This window comes from Zalophus californianus, chromosome 16 (genome assembly GCF_009762305.2).
Source record: "Zalophus californianus isolate mZalCal1 chromosome 16, mZalCal1.pri.v2, whole genome shotgun sequence".
Classification (NCBI taxonomy): Eukaryota; Metazoa; Chordata; class Mammalia; order Carnivora; family Otariidae; genus Zalophus; species Zalophus californianus.
The window spans coordinates 18,291,595-18,307,933 of record NC_045610.1 but is presented as its reverse complement, the minus strand read 5'-3'; the positions used below and the strand labels follow the sequence as shown (position 1 = coordinate 18,307,933).

General features: G+C 58.1%; 1 protein-coding gene across 1 annotated transcript; it reads left to right on the top strand.

The window, feature by feature from the left end:
- Positions 1-1,583: 1,583 nt before the first annotated feature.
- On the top strand, positions 1,584-14,465 carry FOXN1 (forkhead box N1). The gene is made up of 8 exons (XM_035724826.1): positions 1,584-1,706; positions 2,090-2,548; positions 4,954-5,064; positions 6,815-6,945; positions 8,249-8,345; positions 11,713-11,920; positions 12,141-12,632; positions 14,146-14,465. Exons 1-8 carry the CDS (start codon positions 1,584-1,586, stop codon positions 14,463-14,465), a joined length of 1,941 nt encoding a protein of 646 aa, XP_035580719.1.
- Positions 14,466-16,339: the final 1,874 nt, after the last annotated feature.

Here is a 16,339-nt window from a genome sequence, read left to right as displayed (position 1 = left end):
GTTCACACAGTGGCCCTCCCAGAGCAGGCCCTCAGCAAATGGTGGTCTTCCTCAGAGACTACTTGGCAAAGAGGAATACATTCCCGAGGAACTGTCCTTTGCAGGTGGTGGAGAAGGAAGGCAGAAAGCTGAGGATGAGGGCGCCTGGGTGGCTCAGATGGTTAAGCGTCTGCCTTCCGCTCAGGTCATGATCCCAGGGTCCTGGGATCGAGTCCCGCATCAGGCTCCCTACTCCTTGGGAGCCTGCTTCTCCCTCTGCTTCTCTCTCTCTCTCTCTCTCTCTCTCTCTCTATCCCTCTGTCTCTCATGAATGAATAAATAAAATCTTTAAAAAAAAAAGAAAGCTGAGGATGAGAATAGTAAAGGCGTTCTAATAATGATATTAATTACAAGAGCTGACATCTAGTGAGCACTTAGGATGTGCTAGGCGCTGTGCAAAATGCTTCCTGTGTGTGATTTCATTTACTGCAGCATGCCTAAGTGGGAGGCCCTACCTCTCCCCCTGCTCTGTAGATGATGGTGTCGAAACTCAGAGAGGCTCCCTGACACAGCAGGCAAGGAAGGGCTTGGACCTAAGTCCTCTCAACCTCTGGGCTGTGCCGGGGACAAAGTTCTGTACTTCTAGAAGATCGGAGCAGGAAGAGCCCTAAGCTGTCATCTACTACAAGCCCCTAGTTTTCCAAAGAGTGAAACAAAAGCTCAGAAAAGGCAGTGGTCTGGGGGCGCCGGACTGGTTCCATCCATAGAACATGTGACTCTTGATCTCGGGGTTGTGAGTTCCAGCCCCACGTTGGGTGTAGAGATTACTTGAAAATAAAATACTAAAAAAAAAAAAAAAAAGGAAAAGAAAAGGCCATTGGCCTGTACAAGGTCATAGGTACGAGATGCAGTTTGGAGGCGTTAGGAGGAAGTGCCCGTGCCCAACATTGCACAGTGGGCCGGCTCACAGGGCCAGCAGGCAACCAGGTCCCCTCAGTCCCCAGGGGCACACCGGGCACACCAGTCCCCGAAGTGGCACCTGTGACAGGCCCCGCCTCTCCCACCCAAGGCTGGGGCTGGATCCACTCTCTCCAGCTCCCCCTTCTCTCCAGACCAACATCCTGCTCAGCCACTGAGCAGAGGTGGCTCGCCATGGTCACCTAGCCCAGTCCCTCACTGGGGAGATAGGGGCCCGAGGCAGGGTCTCGAGGGAACCATCCGCAGCTGAGCTCCAGAGCAGTTTGTGAGTTGTGAGGGACCCCCAGGAGTCCCTCCTGGGGCTGGAGTTGGGGTCGGGGGGGGGGGGGGAGTCTCCTACCTGGTGTGCTTTGTTCTCTCTCCAGTCTTCCATCCATGCTTTCCTCCTCTGGCTCTCATTGTTTATCTGCTTCCTTCCGTCTTAGATGTTTCTCTCACTGTGTCTGTTTATCTGCCTGTCTATCTGTCTGTCTGTCTCTCTCTGTCTCACCAGATGTCTGGCTGGAGTGAGGGTTCCAGCCCAGGGATGGGGTGGGAGTGGCGGCAGTGAGCTTGGGGTTGGTCGCCCCAGGACCCCGGTCCTCACTCTCATCACAGCCGGCTTTCTTCGAGGCCAGGACTGGGTGATGGTGTCCTTACTCCCGCCGCAGTCTGACGCCACGCTGCCCGGCCCCGCCAGACTGGAGGGCGAGCCCCAGGGGGACCTCATGCAGGCACCGGGCCTCCCAGGCTCCCCTGCCCCGCAGAACGTAAGTACCTGGTGCCTCGCAGCAGGTGGACCAGTCACCCCCACCCCCACCCCCCGGGCACCTCCTGGAATCTGCTTTGTCCCTTCCAGCAGTGAGCAAGTACCCAGTGACTCCAAGATCCAGAAGTGTTCGGATGCAGGCCTCTGCTTATCCCTTCAGACTGGGGCTTTCCCAGGGCAAGGCTGTGCATCCATCTGACCTGGGGAACCTCAGATCTAGGAGCAGTGTGCCCTCATCAGATTAGGGCTTCCAAGGGCAGTTTCTGTCCCCTCGATCACTTGGGGGCTCCCCCAGAGCTGAGCCGCAGACCCGGTTACCCTAGCACAGAGTAGGGTCCTGGTCCAGCCTCTACTCACAGGCTCTCTACCCTCTGTCCACCCCAGAAGCTTGCCGGCTTCAGCTGCTCATCATTTGTGTCCGACGGCCCCCCAGAGAGGGCATCCTCACTGCCCCCACAGAGCCCCACCGTCGCATCACCAGGCCCTGAGCAAGTCCACTGCCCAGCTGGCCCGGGCCCGGGCCCCTTCCGGCTCTCACCCTCAGACAAGTACCCCAGCTTCGGCTTTGAGGAGGGCCCAGCAAGCAGCCCCGGACGCTTCCTCAAGGGTGGCCACGGGCCTTTCCATCCATACAAGCGGCATTTCCACGAGGACGTCTTCCCCGAGGCCCAGACCGCCCTGGCCCTCGATGGACACTCCTTTAAGACCCCGGGGGCGCTGGAGGCCTTCGAGGAGATCCCCGTGGATGTGGGGGAGGCTGAGGCCTTCCTGCCTAGCTTCTCAGCAGAGGCCTGGTGCAACGGGCTCCCCTACCCCAGCCAAGAGCACAGCCCCCAAGTCCTGGTGAGTACCAGTGGCCGGTGGGCTTCCCACCGACCCCTAGGGGTCCTAGTTGGCCGAAGCCCAGAATGAGTCCTCTGAGATCAAACTCCACCTTCCCTTCCAGACCTCTCCCCTCTGGGACTCAGGGTCAGGCTGTGCCAGGGAAGCAGCAAGCTCAGAAAGTGGGGGTCTCAGCTTCCTTCTGGCCTCCAAGGTCAGCTGGGGAGGGGATGCTGACCTGCCCTGGCTTGGAGGGGCCAAGGTGGGGGAGGCAGGTCAGGCTAAGGAAGCTGGCAGCTTCCCAGCGGCTCCTGAGTCAGGATTCCAGTGTGTGACTTCTCTGTTTGTTTAAAAGTCGAGAATCCCCAGCCAGACCTACCCGCCCATATGCAAATATGAGAAGAAAAACACATTCCAGAGACCAAGAGAAAGGGTTGAGGGAGGAGCCACAGAGCACAAGGTTCCCTCTCCGGCATCAGCGGCATCAGCGTACAGCCGGTGGACAGAGGGCTTACAGCTTCTCAAAGGACACTTCCAGGCCCTATTCTTTGCCCCAGAGGGGAGGGGGGCTGGGTGTATTCATAGAAATACCTTGAAAGCACCTTGGAAAGTCAGCATGTCATTCCACAGTCATACCCACTAGCTGTGTGATCTTGGGCAAGTCACTTAACCTCTCTGGGCCTCATCGGAAAAGTATGGTTAAGAGGACCTGCCTCATGGGTTTGTTGCCCTGGGGAGAGGAAAGCTAGAGGGAGGTTTGGAGGTCCCTGAGGTAGTGAGCACTGAGCGGGCTCAGCCCGGGTTGTGCCTACTCCAGATGCTCACCAGCTCTCCTCACCTTTTGCTTTCAAACAAGCTCCCATTCCATCCCCAAGCCACCCCCGACAAAGCCTGATTCCCAGACTTGGAAGATAGAGAAGGGGTTGGGTTCCTGCCAGCTGTGGCCAAGACAGGACCCTTGGTTCTGGGGCCCTTTGATGGCTTCTCCTCAGGCCCGCTGAACATGACAGCCGCTCATGGTGAGGGCAACATCATATTAGCTCCTGTCCCCCCAAATCCACGCACTGCCAGCCCCTGGGCACTGTGCCCGATGCTTTCTCTCAAGTGCCCCATTTAATCCTCACGACAACCCTCAAAAGACTTCCCACTATCCCCATTTTGCAGCTGAGGAAACCGAGGTTCCACAGACGTCAAGTGACTTTCCCAAGGTGACCCTCGGCCTATAGGAAGGGAGGTTGAGATTTGAGCCCACTCCCTTTACCCCCTGCCCAGTGGAGAGGAGCCGGGGCCCAGAGAGCCACAGCTAGCTGGTCGACTCACTGGGTGACCTCGGACACATCACTTCCCCTTAGTGGGCTCAACCCCATCATCTTCCAAATGAGGAGGTTGGACCTAGTGCTGCTGGCCCTTCCAGGCCTGAGATTCTATGATTATGGCTATCTCTGCATCAGCAACCCCAGGGCACATCCAGAAAGAGCTGACAGTTGATTTGACCCTCTGGGCCCAGATGCTGGTTCCCAAGGCCCCTGGTAAGCCCAGGAAGAGTGGCCTACCTCCGCCCGGCCTTCTTCACCTTCTAGAAACCAGGGGTGCACTCTTTCGGACTCTACTCAGCGTAGAGCTCTGTGCTAGACTCTGGGGGCCCCATGGGGAGCTTACCACCCATGGGAAGCCAGAGCCTGGCCACCACCACTGGCAGCAGCTATAGGGTCCCCGTGCCAGGGTGAAGGAGAGCCGCGGGACTCAAGCAGACCAGCAAGAGGGCAGACTCCCCGGAGTAGAGAGCAAAGGCCTTTGAGTTGAGGATGGCCAGGAGACAGCGTGGGCAGGGCTCATCAGCCCCCTCCAAAGAGCCTGCTGGAGCTCCCCTTGGGGGGAGCTCCTCCGGAGCTTTGCCGAGGTGGAAGGGGCAGGACTTTGGGTCACCAGCTGGGCCCACCTCTCTGGCCACTTCCTGTGCTCCCCTTACTATGGCTCTGCAGTGGGAATTCTAGAGCGGTAGCCTTTTCCAGATGTCCTTCGCAGACCTGCTCCGAGAGGCTGGCAGCTCTGAACGCAAGCAGGCCCCAAGCCAGGCTTGATGCGTGGGATCAGGCACTGTGTCCTCGTGCTATTCCAGAGAGATCTCTGACCCTACCCCACCTGACTGTGACCGTCGTCAAATCTCCCCTAGTCGCCTGGACAGCTTGGCCTCTGCCTTTCACCTGAAGTGAGGTGCGGGCCAGGGAGTGCTGTCACTTCCAGCCCCAGCTCCACCGCTAACTGGCTGAGTTCCCTCAGGAAACGCCCTGACCTTCTCTGTTCTCCATTTGTTCTCCAGGACTAAGCTTTGGGGGAGGCAGAGTAGCGGTTGCTTTTGTGTCAGTTTCAAGCCACGGGAAAACCAAGGCCCTACCTGGTCATCTGTTTTTTGTTCCTTCCAGCAGGGGTCAGAAGTCAAGGTCAAGCCCCCAGCTCTGGAGACTGGTCCTGGGATGTACTGTTACCAGCCCCCCTTGCAGCACATGTACTGTCCCTCCCAGCCCCCCTTCCACCAGGTGGGTCAGGGGCAGGTGGGCATGCTCCCCTGGGGCCCCAGGATATTGTGGTGTGAGATGTGCGGGCGTGGATGTGCGTGTGCACGCTTGCATCGCCAGGTCCAGGGCCATCTGGGGTGGGGGGCCAGGGGTCCGTGGGGAAGGAAGCAATCGCCCTTCTCTAGGCGTAGGTGGGGTTCATCTGAGAGTCTCAGGTGGAGAGTCTCAGGAAAGGGAGCGGGGCTGAGAGCGGGGCAGGGCCCAGATGTGAACAGAAAAGAGGGAGGAGGAGAGCCCGACAAAGACAGGGGCCAAGAGGAAAGGAGTGTGTGGGGTGACACACAAGACTGAGCAGAAAGGGAACAATGGGCTCTCGCCTGGGTCAGCCACTGTCTTGCTACATAGCCCTGGCCCCCAGCTTCCCTTTCACCAAGACAGGGTGGGACCAGGCATGGAGCTGGGGCACCTTGCCACCTGGAAGTCTCCAAGACCCCATCATCTTCGGCCCTTTCCCCTCTCCCCACCCCACGGCCCAGCCTCAGCTCCTCCGACATGGACAGGATGCCAAGTAATTGCCCCACATTGGCATGGCATGCAGGTTTTTAAAGAGAAAGAAAAGAGCCCCAGAGCAGCCAGGCAGCTCCCAGGAGTCACTGGGCAAGACAGAGCAAGTGGCTGCCCAGCGCCCAGCTCCATCCACCTGCAGCCTGGCACTGAGACAGGCCCTGCCTGTGGAGCAGGTTCTACTCCCAGCTCTTTAGCTTTGGCCCTGATCTTGGCCAAGCCAGGGAGGCAGGCACATGGGGGTGGTGGGGGGTGGAGGAGGTGGTCAGACTGCTTGCTTTGTTGGGGGGCAAGAAAGAGGTGGAGGGAAGCAGAGGGGGCACATGAGGGGTCATCCTCGCTGCCAGGAGGAGCCCAGCTGAGATGGCTAAAGCCCTCCTGAGGCTCAAGGTCTGACCCAGGGCAGGGGGTGTCCCTGAGGCAGCCTGGCCCCTCAGGGACGGAGCCACAGCAGGGCTAAGGGGCTGCCAGACCTTACATGGCCTCACCATGCCCAGCCCTGCTTTGATGCTTTCTGCATTCCGCACACCCCCCCCCCACCCCGAACAAGATGGCCGCACCCAGGGCTTTATAGAGCCTGCAGAGAGGGTGACTCAGGCACTAAGTGTCTCTCGGGTGACCTGGAAAGAGCACCTCAGCCTGGAGCAGATGGGGGAGTCAGAGTCTCCTACCCCCTTTGCCCCCCATAAAACACCACCCCTGGCACCACAGCCACTCCCTTTGCCGTAAAACCACCTCCTACCCCCACCTGCCCACCACCGTGACCGGCCCTTTCAAAGAGCCACTGAAACTCGTAAAAGGTGGCAGTGCCCAGCAAACGAAGGCCCGGGCTGGACACCCCACTTCCGACCCAGCTGCTGCAGGAAATGTAGGGGGGGCCTGGAGGGCCTTACACTCTCTAGCCCAGCCAGGCCGCTTCTCCATCACCATGCAACGGGCCTGAGAGGAAGGAACTGGAGGAAAGGAGCTTTGAGGCCTCTGAGATCCCAGATTTGGGAATGGGGAGCTCCTCAGAGGCCCTCAGATGTCCACGCCCTTGGCCAGCCCCCTCAGATGGCTCTGCTCTTGGAGCCCATAACCAGGGAGAGAAGAATCTAGCCTCAGCTCTCTCCCTGGATGTATATGAATGGGGTGTGGGAGGGGGATTACCCCACCTTGGGAAGGACTGGTTACCATGGCAACCACTCTGCCCCTTTGACCTCTACAGTACTCACCAGGTGGTGGCAGCTACCCCTTACCGTATCTGGGCTCCTCACACTATCCATACCAGCGGATCGCGCCCCAGGCCAGCACAGATGGGCACCAGCCTCTCTTCCCAAAACCCATCTACTCCTACAGGTATGTTCCCAGCACCCCCCTGGGGTGGAAGGAAGAGGGCTGAGAGGACCAGTGGGGAAACTGAGGCATGGAATCCTCAAGGTATAAGGTGATGGCAGAGGATGGAAGTCATACTCAGCAGGCTTCGAGACGATGCTGGAGAGGACAGTCCTGCACGGAGGCAGGCGGACAGACTAGATCACCTCTGACCTCTTGTCTAACCCTGTGGAGCTATGTCAGTGGTTCTACTCAGCAGAGGCTGGTGCCCCGAGATTGGGCCCCCTAAATTCTAGCCTCATGGGGCCCGGGGTCTGGGCCTGAGAGTTTAGGAGGGATGCTCGCCCCCTTCCCCCTCCTTTTCCCCTAGATATAGAGAGAAGCCGAACCCCAAAGCTCTCTGGGAGATAAGTGAGAGATGAGGCCTACAGACTCAGCTCAGGTATCCAGCGCCTGCAGGATCGGGGCTGGGGTCGTAAATGCCAAAGGCCGCAACACCCAGCCAGTCTAGGAGACCTTCCCCCTGAACTTTCATGCCTCCCATCAACAGTGACACTTGACCTCCTGTGTGCCAGGCCCCAAGTGGGATCAGATCATCAGCCAGTGTGAACTCAGGGAAGGAAAAGGAACTCAAAGAGCATCCAAGAGCACAGAGAAGGGGTTTGTGGGAGGCAGGATGATGCACAGAAAGGAGAATACCCCATCCTTGGAGTCCAACAGAGCTCGGTTCAAGTCCAGGCTCTCGAATTTACTAGCTGTGAAACCTCCGGCAAGTTACTTAATCTCTCTGAGCCTCTGTTTATTCATCTGCTTTAAGAAAAAAAAAAAAAAAAAAAAAGGAACAGCAATATTCAGGCCTTTGGAAAGATTAAGTGAGAGAATATGCTTGGCACATTGTAGGGGCTCAAGAAACCATAGTTCCCTCCCTGACTATCCAACCTTTAGTGTGCAGTTGGCTGAGGGTGCCTGGTAATGCACCCTTAATCCTCACAACTCTGAGGTAACTATTACTTTTCTTACTTCAAAGCTGAGGAAACTGAGGTTCAGAGAGGTTAAGGCACTCACCCAAGGTCACACAACCAGCGAGTGGCCAAGCCAGGATTACAACCCAGATCTCTTACATTCCACAAGACCCTTGTAGGTCGGTAATTCCCAACTTCAGTGGACACCTTCTCATCCTTTCTCCTTTCCACCCCATGGAGCCTCTCACCTAAATCTGCAGCAGGTTATTCCTCTCAACTACTCCAGCCAGGGCAGGCGGGGTGGTCAGGGGCAGACTCCCTGCCTGCTCAGAAGTTCAAACTCTCAAGGTTTTCTCTGCCTTCAGCATCCTCATCTTCATGGCCCTTAAGAACAGTAAAACGGGGAGCCTTCCTGTCAGCGAGATCTACAATTTCATGACGGAGCACTTTCCCTACTTCAAGGTGAGCCCGGGATCCACCCCAATCCTCCCATCCCTGAGTGCTGGGCGAACCAGGCCTCTCTGGAGCCAGAGAGTTCTCTCTTGAGAGTTCTGTGTCAGGAACAGAGAGCTCAAGCCATTCACCCAAGGTTACACAGCAGGCTGGAATCCGATCTCATGCTGGTGGAAAGCGGACCTGTCAGTCCTGATAGGCTTCAAGAAGCATCCACCTACCCCGAGTGGGGAGAGAGAGCTTGGGAAGAAATGAGAGACTGTCCCCACCCTTGCCCCCAGGATGCTGTAGGGTTAGAGGAATCTGAGTAAGAGCAATAGCCAGCCAGGGTGGCATGGGACGCTGGGACCACAGGACCCATTGCCTTCCAGGGAGAGATTAAGATCTGCCTCTGTGGGTGGCAGGCTCAGCTGCAGCACTGTCAGAAAACGGGGTGTGGGCTTCATGGTCTTCAAGTGTCCCAGGGAACTGGGTGGCTCACCTGGCCTTCCCATGTACAGTAGCTAGTTCCTGTCATCCACGGAAGGGGCTTCTACCAGATTCCCTCCCTAGAGGCGGGACAGATACCTTTCTGTCCAGATGGGCAAACACATCAGAAAGGGTGATCCACCTGCTCAAGGTCACACAACAGGGGGATCGGTTGGTGGCTCAAGCTGTTTGGCTTCACACATCACCCACTTCCCTTCTCGGCATGCCCCCCGCCCCATACCTTCCAGCACAGACCTCTTCTGGGGTGGGTGCAGGGGAGATCAGAGCTTGTGTGTGAGGAGTGCCTTCTCCGAGGTCTACACCCTGGTGGATATAATCTCATCCGAGAACCAGGCCGAAGATGGGAGCTGAGGCCCAGGTCCAGAACTTAGCTCCACCGGCCAGTAGGTGATCTCTGGCCCCACTATCTTCCCAATTGTCCCGCCTGAGGATAATCTGAAGCTGATATTCAAACAAGTTTGTACTTGCTGCATTGCGATCAAATGAGGAGTGGGCAAGATGGCCAGAGTGGTCTGGCCGGGAATGGGGAAGTATGGTCATCCACCAGAGATTCTGGAAGGGGGGGGGTGAGTTGTCTCTGGGATTTGAGAAGCATCAGAGCCAGTATCCAGAGCTGCCCGGATATCCCAACAGATCTGGAGACGAAACACTCCCTAACTGCTAAAGCTTTTGGAGGGTCCTCTATAGGGCTTCAAGGGGCCAGGCCAGAGACAGGGAAGTGAGGGCCTGCCCTGTTCCTCGCAGCCATTCCTCCCTGCCAACTCCCCGCCTGGCCCCCAGCCCCTCCCTGCATCTCATCTTCCTGGCTTAATTATTTTTCCTGGGAGCTGTGTAATCCCTGTTTTATGGGGCTGAAGAGTGAAGAGGTCTAACAACTTTTTTTTTTTTTTTTTTTTTTTTGGTTCTAGTTGTTGTTCTTAGCCGGTTGCATCATTCTCTCACTCCTGAGTTTACATTTGACTTCAGAGAGAAAGCATCTGTGAGGATGGGACGGGCCCCAGTGGTGAAGCCAGCCCTATAGGGTGACCTGGGCAGGGCCCTTAATAAGGGGACAGATCTGGAGTCTGGGCTCTGTCACTGCCTTCTGTGTGATCTAGGGCCAGGCAGTTTCTTCCCTGGACCTCAGTTTCCCAATCTGTAAAATGGTCAGGTTGGACCAGTTGGCACATCCATTCCTTCCAACTCTGACGGTTCCCCTCTGACCTACCTAAGGAGTTAGTTCAAAGATCCCCTGCCCCCTTTATCGCTCACTCTCCATTTGAAGGTCATTTTCCCGGGCAAGAACAGAGGGACCCCGGGGTGGGTAGCATTCATGTCCCAGGCAGCTGAGGTGGGCGTCCTGTAGCCCCATGAGTCAGGGCTATGGGACTGGGGAAGTGTCCAGCCACTGGACATAATTGCTAGTGCCGACCGTCCCTCTTCCAAACAGGAAGTGGCTGGGGTGGGGGCTGTGCTGGCATCCCAAAGTCACAGATTTATGGGCCCATAAAAGGGCCCAGTGCACATTAACTCTGCCCATCAGGCGACACAGCCTTGACTCCTAGTAGGGACTGTCGTGGGAGTTGAAGGTGAATCCCAAGCTGACTGGTCTGGTGGCTCAAGCATCCTTCCTCCTGAGCCCCGGGAGCCTTGGGGGGTCATGTCAACCAGCCCCCTGCCCCAGGCCAGCTGCCCCTGAGAAAGTCTCCGGCAGCTCCTGCCGGCAGCTCTCAGTGACCGATCGTCAGGACCCAGTTCTGCCGGGCGTGAATCAGCCTGACTGCTCCCTGGGGCAAGAGAGCTGGGGAGGAGGGCGTGGCCGCCCGCATTCTGCTGAAACTGCCAGCTGAAAGGGAAAAGGGACCAGGGGGCTGAGGGTATGGGGGCCCCCCTGGCTGGAGCAGATGCTCTGCTCACCGTTGGCCCCCACTGGGCCTGGGACTGGCACAGAGGCGGGAACAGAGCTGGAGGTCGGCGGGGGTTCCGGAATGGGGGGGTATCCACTGGCACCCCCGCCACCGCCTCTCACCCCACTGAGTCAGCCTAATGGTTTTTACAACCCTCCCTGGGCACAATTACTGCACTGGTGGCATGACCAGGCCTCCTAATGGGTGTTTATTCTGTTGGCACGAGCCCCCCCACTCCCCACCTGAGGGCTGGCCTTCCCAGTGGGGCACGCCTCCCCCCGGGCACACTCATGTGAACACTCACACCCCCACACACATACAGTCATGGATACCCCCACACACCCAGAGAGACTTTCTCACACACACACATCCTCACACTCAAAGGAATTCACAGACCCACACCCCGGACACGGGCTCGCACCAGGGAGGCGTACTTAGGGACACAAACACACACATACGCACAGCCAGTGCCCCCCCCCCCACACACACACACCTCGCACTCTCACCAAAACCCAGCTATGCACACGACATATGTGCAACAGGGGCACACACCCAAATAAAACCTCACCCATCTTTCTTTTCTCCCGAGTTTGCCCAAGCAGGGGTGAGGCAGCCCCAGGAAAGGAGCATCCCATAGTTCCCTCCTCATTCCAAAGCTGGCATCGGGGAGACCTGGGAGTAGCGAGTTCGCTTTCCCCAGAGGGGTCCGAGCACAGGCCCCAAGACCCAGGGGGAGTGGTCCAGCTCCAGACAGGGATGGGCCCTCCCTCTATGAACCACCCCCACAGTCCTCGGAAGGGTTGGAGGAGGTGGGGCTGGGATGAAGGGGCCAAGGTTCCCGCCCACCCCTGCCCCACCACTGAAGGGTACTGAGCACGGGCTGGGTGCTGAGGAGGATGACAAGCCCTGGAATGGGTGGCAGTTCGGCACCCAGAGGACAGAGAAGCCTCCCCAGGCTCCTTGACCCTGGCTTGAATTTTTGTCCTGCTCTGCTCCGGCAGACGGCACCTGACGGCTGGAAGAATTCTGTTCGCCACAACCTTTCTCTCAACAAGTGCTTTGAGAAGGTGGAGAACAAATCAGGAAGCTCCTCTCGAAAGGGCTGCCTGTGGGCCCTCAACCCGGCCAAAATCGACAAGATGCAGGAGGAGCTGCAGAAGTGGAAGAGGAAAGACCCGATTGCTGTGCGCAAAAGCATGGCCAAGCCAGGTGAGGGGCTGCAGGGCAATGCAAGGGAGGACTCAGTGTGCCTAGGAGCTGGGGGGGTGGGGGGGGAGGAGGAGAGGAGGGGGGGAAGGGGGGGAGAGGGAGAGATCAAAGAGAACTTACTAGTGAGAGAAGGCCTGAGTGGTTCCAAGGCTGGGGAGGGCTTGTGGAAGAAAGGGAGGTCTCATGGTGTCCCTCTCTCTTCTCTCTTGGGCCTTTGCAGAAGAGCTGGACAGCCTCATTGGAGAGAAGAGGGAGAAGCTGGGCTCCCCACTGCTGGGCTGCCCACCCCCCGGGCTGACCAGCTCAGGCCCCATCCGCCCCCTGGCCCCTCCAGTTGGGCTCTCCCAGCCACTGCACTCAATCCACCCAGCTCCGGGCCCCATTCCCGGCAAGAACCCCCTGCAGGACCTACTTGGGGGGCATGTGCCCTCCTGCTATGGGCAGACATATTCGCACCTCTCCCCGGGCCCGGCCCCTCCCGGACCCCCACAGCCATTGTTCCCGCAGCCGGATGGGCACCTTGAGCTGCGGGCCCAGCCAGGCACCCCCCAGGACTCGCCTCTGCCTGCCAACACCCCACCCAGCCACAGCGCCAAGCTACTGGCTGAGCCTTCCCCGGCCAGGACCATGCATGACACCTTGCTGCCAGACGGAGACCTTGGCACCGACCTGGACGCCATCAACCCCTCTCTCACCGACTTCGACTTCCAGGGTAAGTCGAAGCTGCGGGTGGGAAAGGAAAGGTGGGACAAGACCGGAGAGGGGCGCCTGGCGGTGTGGCCCATCCCCTCCAAGCTGCCAGGTTTCTGGTCTGTTGAAGCAGAGAAGTCCCGAGCCCGCCAGGGGTGCCAAGGGGCGAAGAGGAATGTCCTTGCCCCCATCTCCCTCCTCCTGTGCCCTTGAACATGTTCCAGTGGACCACATCATCAAACCACTCCCAGTTCCGAGTAGCTGGGAAAGAGCCCAGTGTTCCGCTCCATCGTGGCTGTGAGCAACTGCCAGTCTGAACATTCCCGAAGGTGGTTGCATTTTCTCATTCATCTTTTAAAGCAGAAGAAGGAGAGAGATCTTCCCCCTGCGGAAGAATGTAAGGCCTCAGAACTAGGCAGGTCCTGCCGAGATTTGGCGGTAGGAGTCTGGAAAGAGGTTCTATCTATTCCATTCCATCTTGCCTGTCCCATCTCTGCACACGGCAGAGCCCACCCATTCAGATCTAAACCCCAGTGCATGCCCAGACCCTGGTCCTGGCCCAGGAGGCTTGGAGGAGGGGGCTGACCCAGGCCTCAGACCCTCTGGATGCACTGGGGGAGTAGGGGGAGGGACATCCACAGGCAGGTGGAGACAGCTGACCCTCACCGAGCTCCCGGTCCTGTGGGGACACAGCCCAGGTCTTGGTAAGCTTGTTAGAAACGCACAGCTAGATCCTCAGCTGCAGCCAGAAGTGGGGAGCGACACTCACCACAAACCATCAGCTTCACGTGTGCTCTCTCATCTGGGCCTCTAGCACCAGAGGAGAGGTTATTAAACCCCCTTCACAAAAGCACATGGAGGTTAAGTAACTTATTCAAGGTTACTTGGCTAGAAAGAAGGAGAGTAAGAACTGGAACCCAAGCAGCCGAGTTCAGTCCAGGGTCTTGGCTGGTCCAGCCCCTTTCCTCCATCCCTTCAGCCCTGATACCCAGGGCAGGAGCGCCAGGCCCTGGTCGGCCATGATGCAGGTCCCACAGCACAAAGAGGAGGATGCGGTGGCAGCACTGACACCTCCGTGGAGTCAGTGCTCCAGGCTCTGCTCCTCTCCCTTGGGCCTGCAGTGAAGGACCGCATGGGCTCCGGCAGTGCATCGTTAGAAGATCCTTGGTCTTGGCTGCAGATCCGCCTTCCTTGGGAGCCTGGCAGGAGCCGGGGGAAGAGTTCCAGGGGCTCCCTCTGCAGGCTAAGTCCAGAGTGCACAGCATAGGCATCAGTCCTTCCAATAGGCCTTGACTACCCCACCTCCCTCCAAAATAAGAGCCCCAGAGATCATCTAAGCTATGGCAGAGGAATCGGAGAGTTCCAGCAACTCCTGGCGGAGGAATCGGAGAGTTCCAGCAACTCCCTGCTGCCAACTGTCTGTTCCCCAGTCAAGGTTACCCCAATCCTGCTCTCTTTAGCATGTGAGAGCCATGGGTGGGGTACACAGGACTCCTTGGTACCTCCCAGTGACGCCTGTTCTCTCCCCCAACTAGGAAACCTGTGGGAACAGCTGAAGGATGACAGCTTGGCCCTTGACCCCTTGGTACTGGTGACCTCGTCCCCGACATCATCTTCAATGCCACCACCTCCACCACCACCCCATTGCTTCCCGCCGGGGTCCTGTCTGGCAGAGACGGGCAGTGGGGCCGGCGACTTGGCACCACCAGGCAGTGGGGGCTCCGGGGCATTGGGTGACCTGCACCTCACCACCCTCTACTCGGCCTTCATGGAGCTGGAGCCCACACCCCCCACAGCCCCTGCTGGCCCCTCTGTGTACCTCAGCCCCAGCTCCAAGCCCATGGCCCTAGCATGAGCCATGCCCAGCAACAGCTTCGGCCTCTTTCTGGCCTGGAAGTCCCAGCTGGCCGCCCACATCGGGCCCACCTTAAAGGTCAAGGAAGGAAAACCATCCCTGTCCCCTATGCCACTAAGCCAACTGTTTGTTAGCTGGCAGCTTGGGGGTGAAGAAGACACCACCCACGATGCCGCCCCTCACACATTTCTGCCACCCGGTGAGCCAGCTCCTCACTCAGGGTCCCTGAAGACCAAGTGTCCGGGCAAGGAAAAAACACACCCTTCCTAGCTCACACTCATCCACACTTACGCCCTTCTGCATAATATGTGCATGGGTACACACACACACACACACACACACACACACACACAGAGTCAATCAGACCTACACCCACCCACATACCTTCTATGCAGAAGAATCAGAACTACATCACTGAGAGCCTGACTCCATTTCTGAGGCAGCTGAGAGCTGAGGGCTCAGGTCCTCATGCCAGGTCCAAGACCACCCTGAAACCCTATTCTGATGTCCGCATTCTCTGCAGGCCTGGCCCCTTCTAGCATGTTCTCTCCCGGAAGCCCCCTGTATTTATTCTCCCATCTTCATCCCAGCAGCCGGTCAAGGAAGAGGCAGTGTAGAGCCTCTCCCCAAGTTGTCTGTGGGTCCCCCAGGGGGCTGCTATTAGCAGCACCCACTCGGCCAGGCTCTGCCCATCCTCAGTATATGCTCTGTCTGACCCCACCCCCAGAATGACACCCAGGAGGGGTAACGGCCACCCCAGGACCAAACTGAGCCCAATTCGGACACAAAGTGTTTGGAAAAGCCCTTGCCCTCAGAAACTTAAAAGTGTCCTCTTCCCAGCCCTGGGCATAGGAAGGACCCCTCCAGGGCACTACAGTCTCACTCCTTCTCTATAAGAACTTCATGTAGTGTAGGTCCCAACTTACTAATGACTTCCACCTGTCCCAGGCAGCGTGGGCATTCAGGGGAGGGGAGCCTGACAGAGGCTGGTGGGTGTGTGGGGGGGTGGTGGCAGCCGATGCCCCCTCTCTTTGACTGCTTGGCAGACCCACGGTGTCTCCCAGAGCTGGGGGTGTGCTGGTTGCCTGCCATGCCCTACGGGAGAGCCCAACCTGCACCAAGTGGAAGCTGCAGCCTACCCTGCCCCTGGGGGTGACAAGAGCCCCCAGAGGTTAGCCTGGGCTTGGTTAGGCACAAGCAGATCCCTAGCTGGCCTGCCATTGTCCCCTGACCTGGAACAATAAAGCAAGTGCCTGTGGTCTTGGCTCCTGAGGCTTCATTTCCGGATTTCCCCTCCCTGAGCAGAAAGGCCCGGCCACACTAACTGTAGATACCCCGGTCTGTGATGTCACCCCGACCCTCATTCTGTACTGTGAAGTTTCCATCTAGGAGGACGTCCTGACCAGCTTGGGGAGGATGAGAGGGCAGGTAGGCGGGGCCTCTTCCCTGGAGAATTTCCAAAGGCATCCGAGGAAGCAGCTGTCCAGCCCCTAAGAAGGAAGAAGATTCCCTCCCCCCACGCCCCTTCTTACTGAGATTCACCACTTTCCTCCTCAAGCCCCCTCAGCTCTTCACACAAGAAGGGGTCACTTTCCTGTCCAGCTGTGCCTTCCTGTCCCCCATCTTTCCCTGGCTGGGGCTATGGGTTCCACGGGTGACGTGACTGGAGCGTAGCCCGGTGCTGTGGGCACTGCTGGCCCTGGAAGGTGGTCTCTGGAGTGTCAGGGGCCCACTCGACTGAACTTCAGCCTCCCCTCCCAGGTACCCCCTCCAGACAGACTGCTGTCACCAAAGGACAGACTAAGAGGGAGCCCTACACTCTGCCTGAACAGGGAGGGGGTAGGTGTGGGAGACAAAAGCACACACGAACTTCA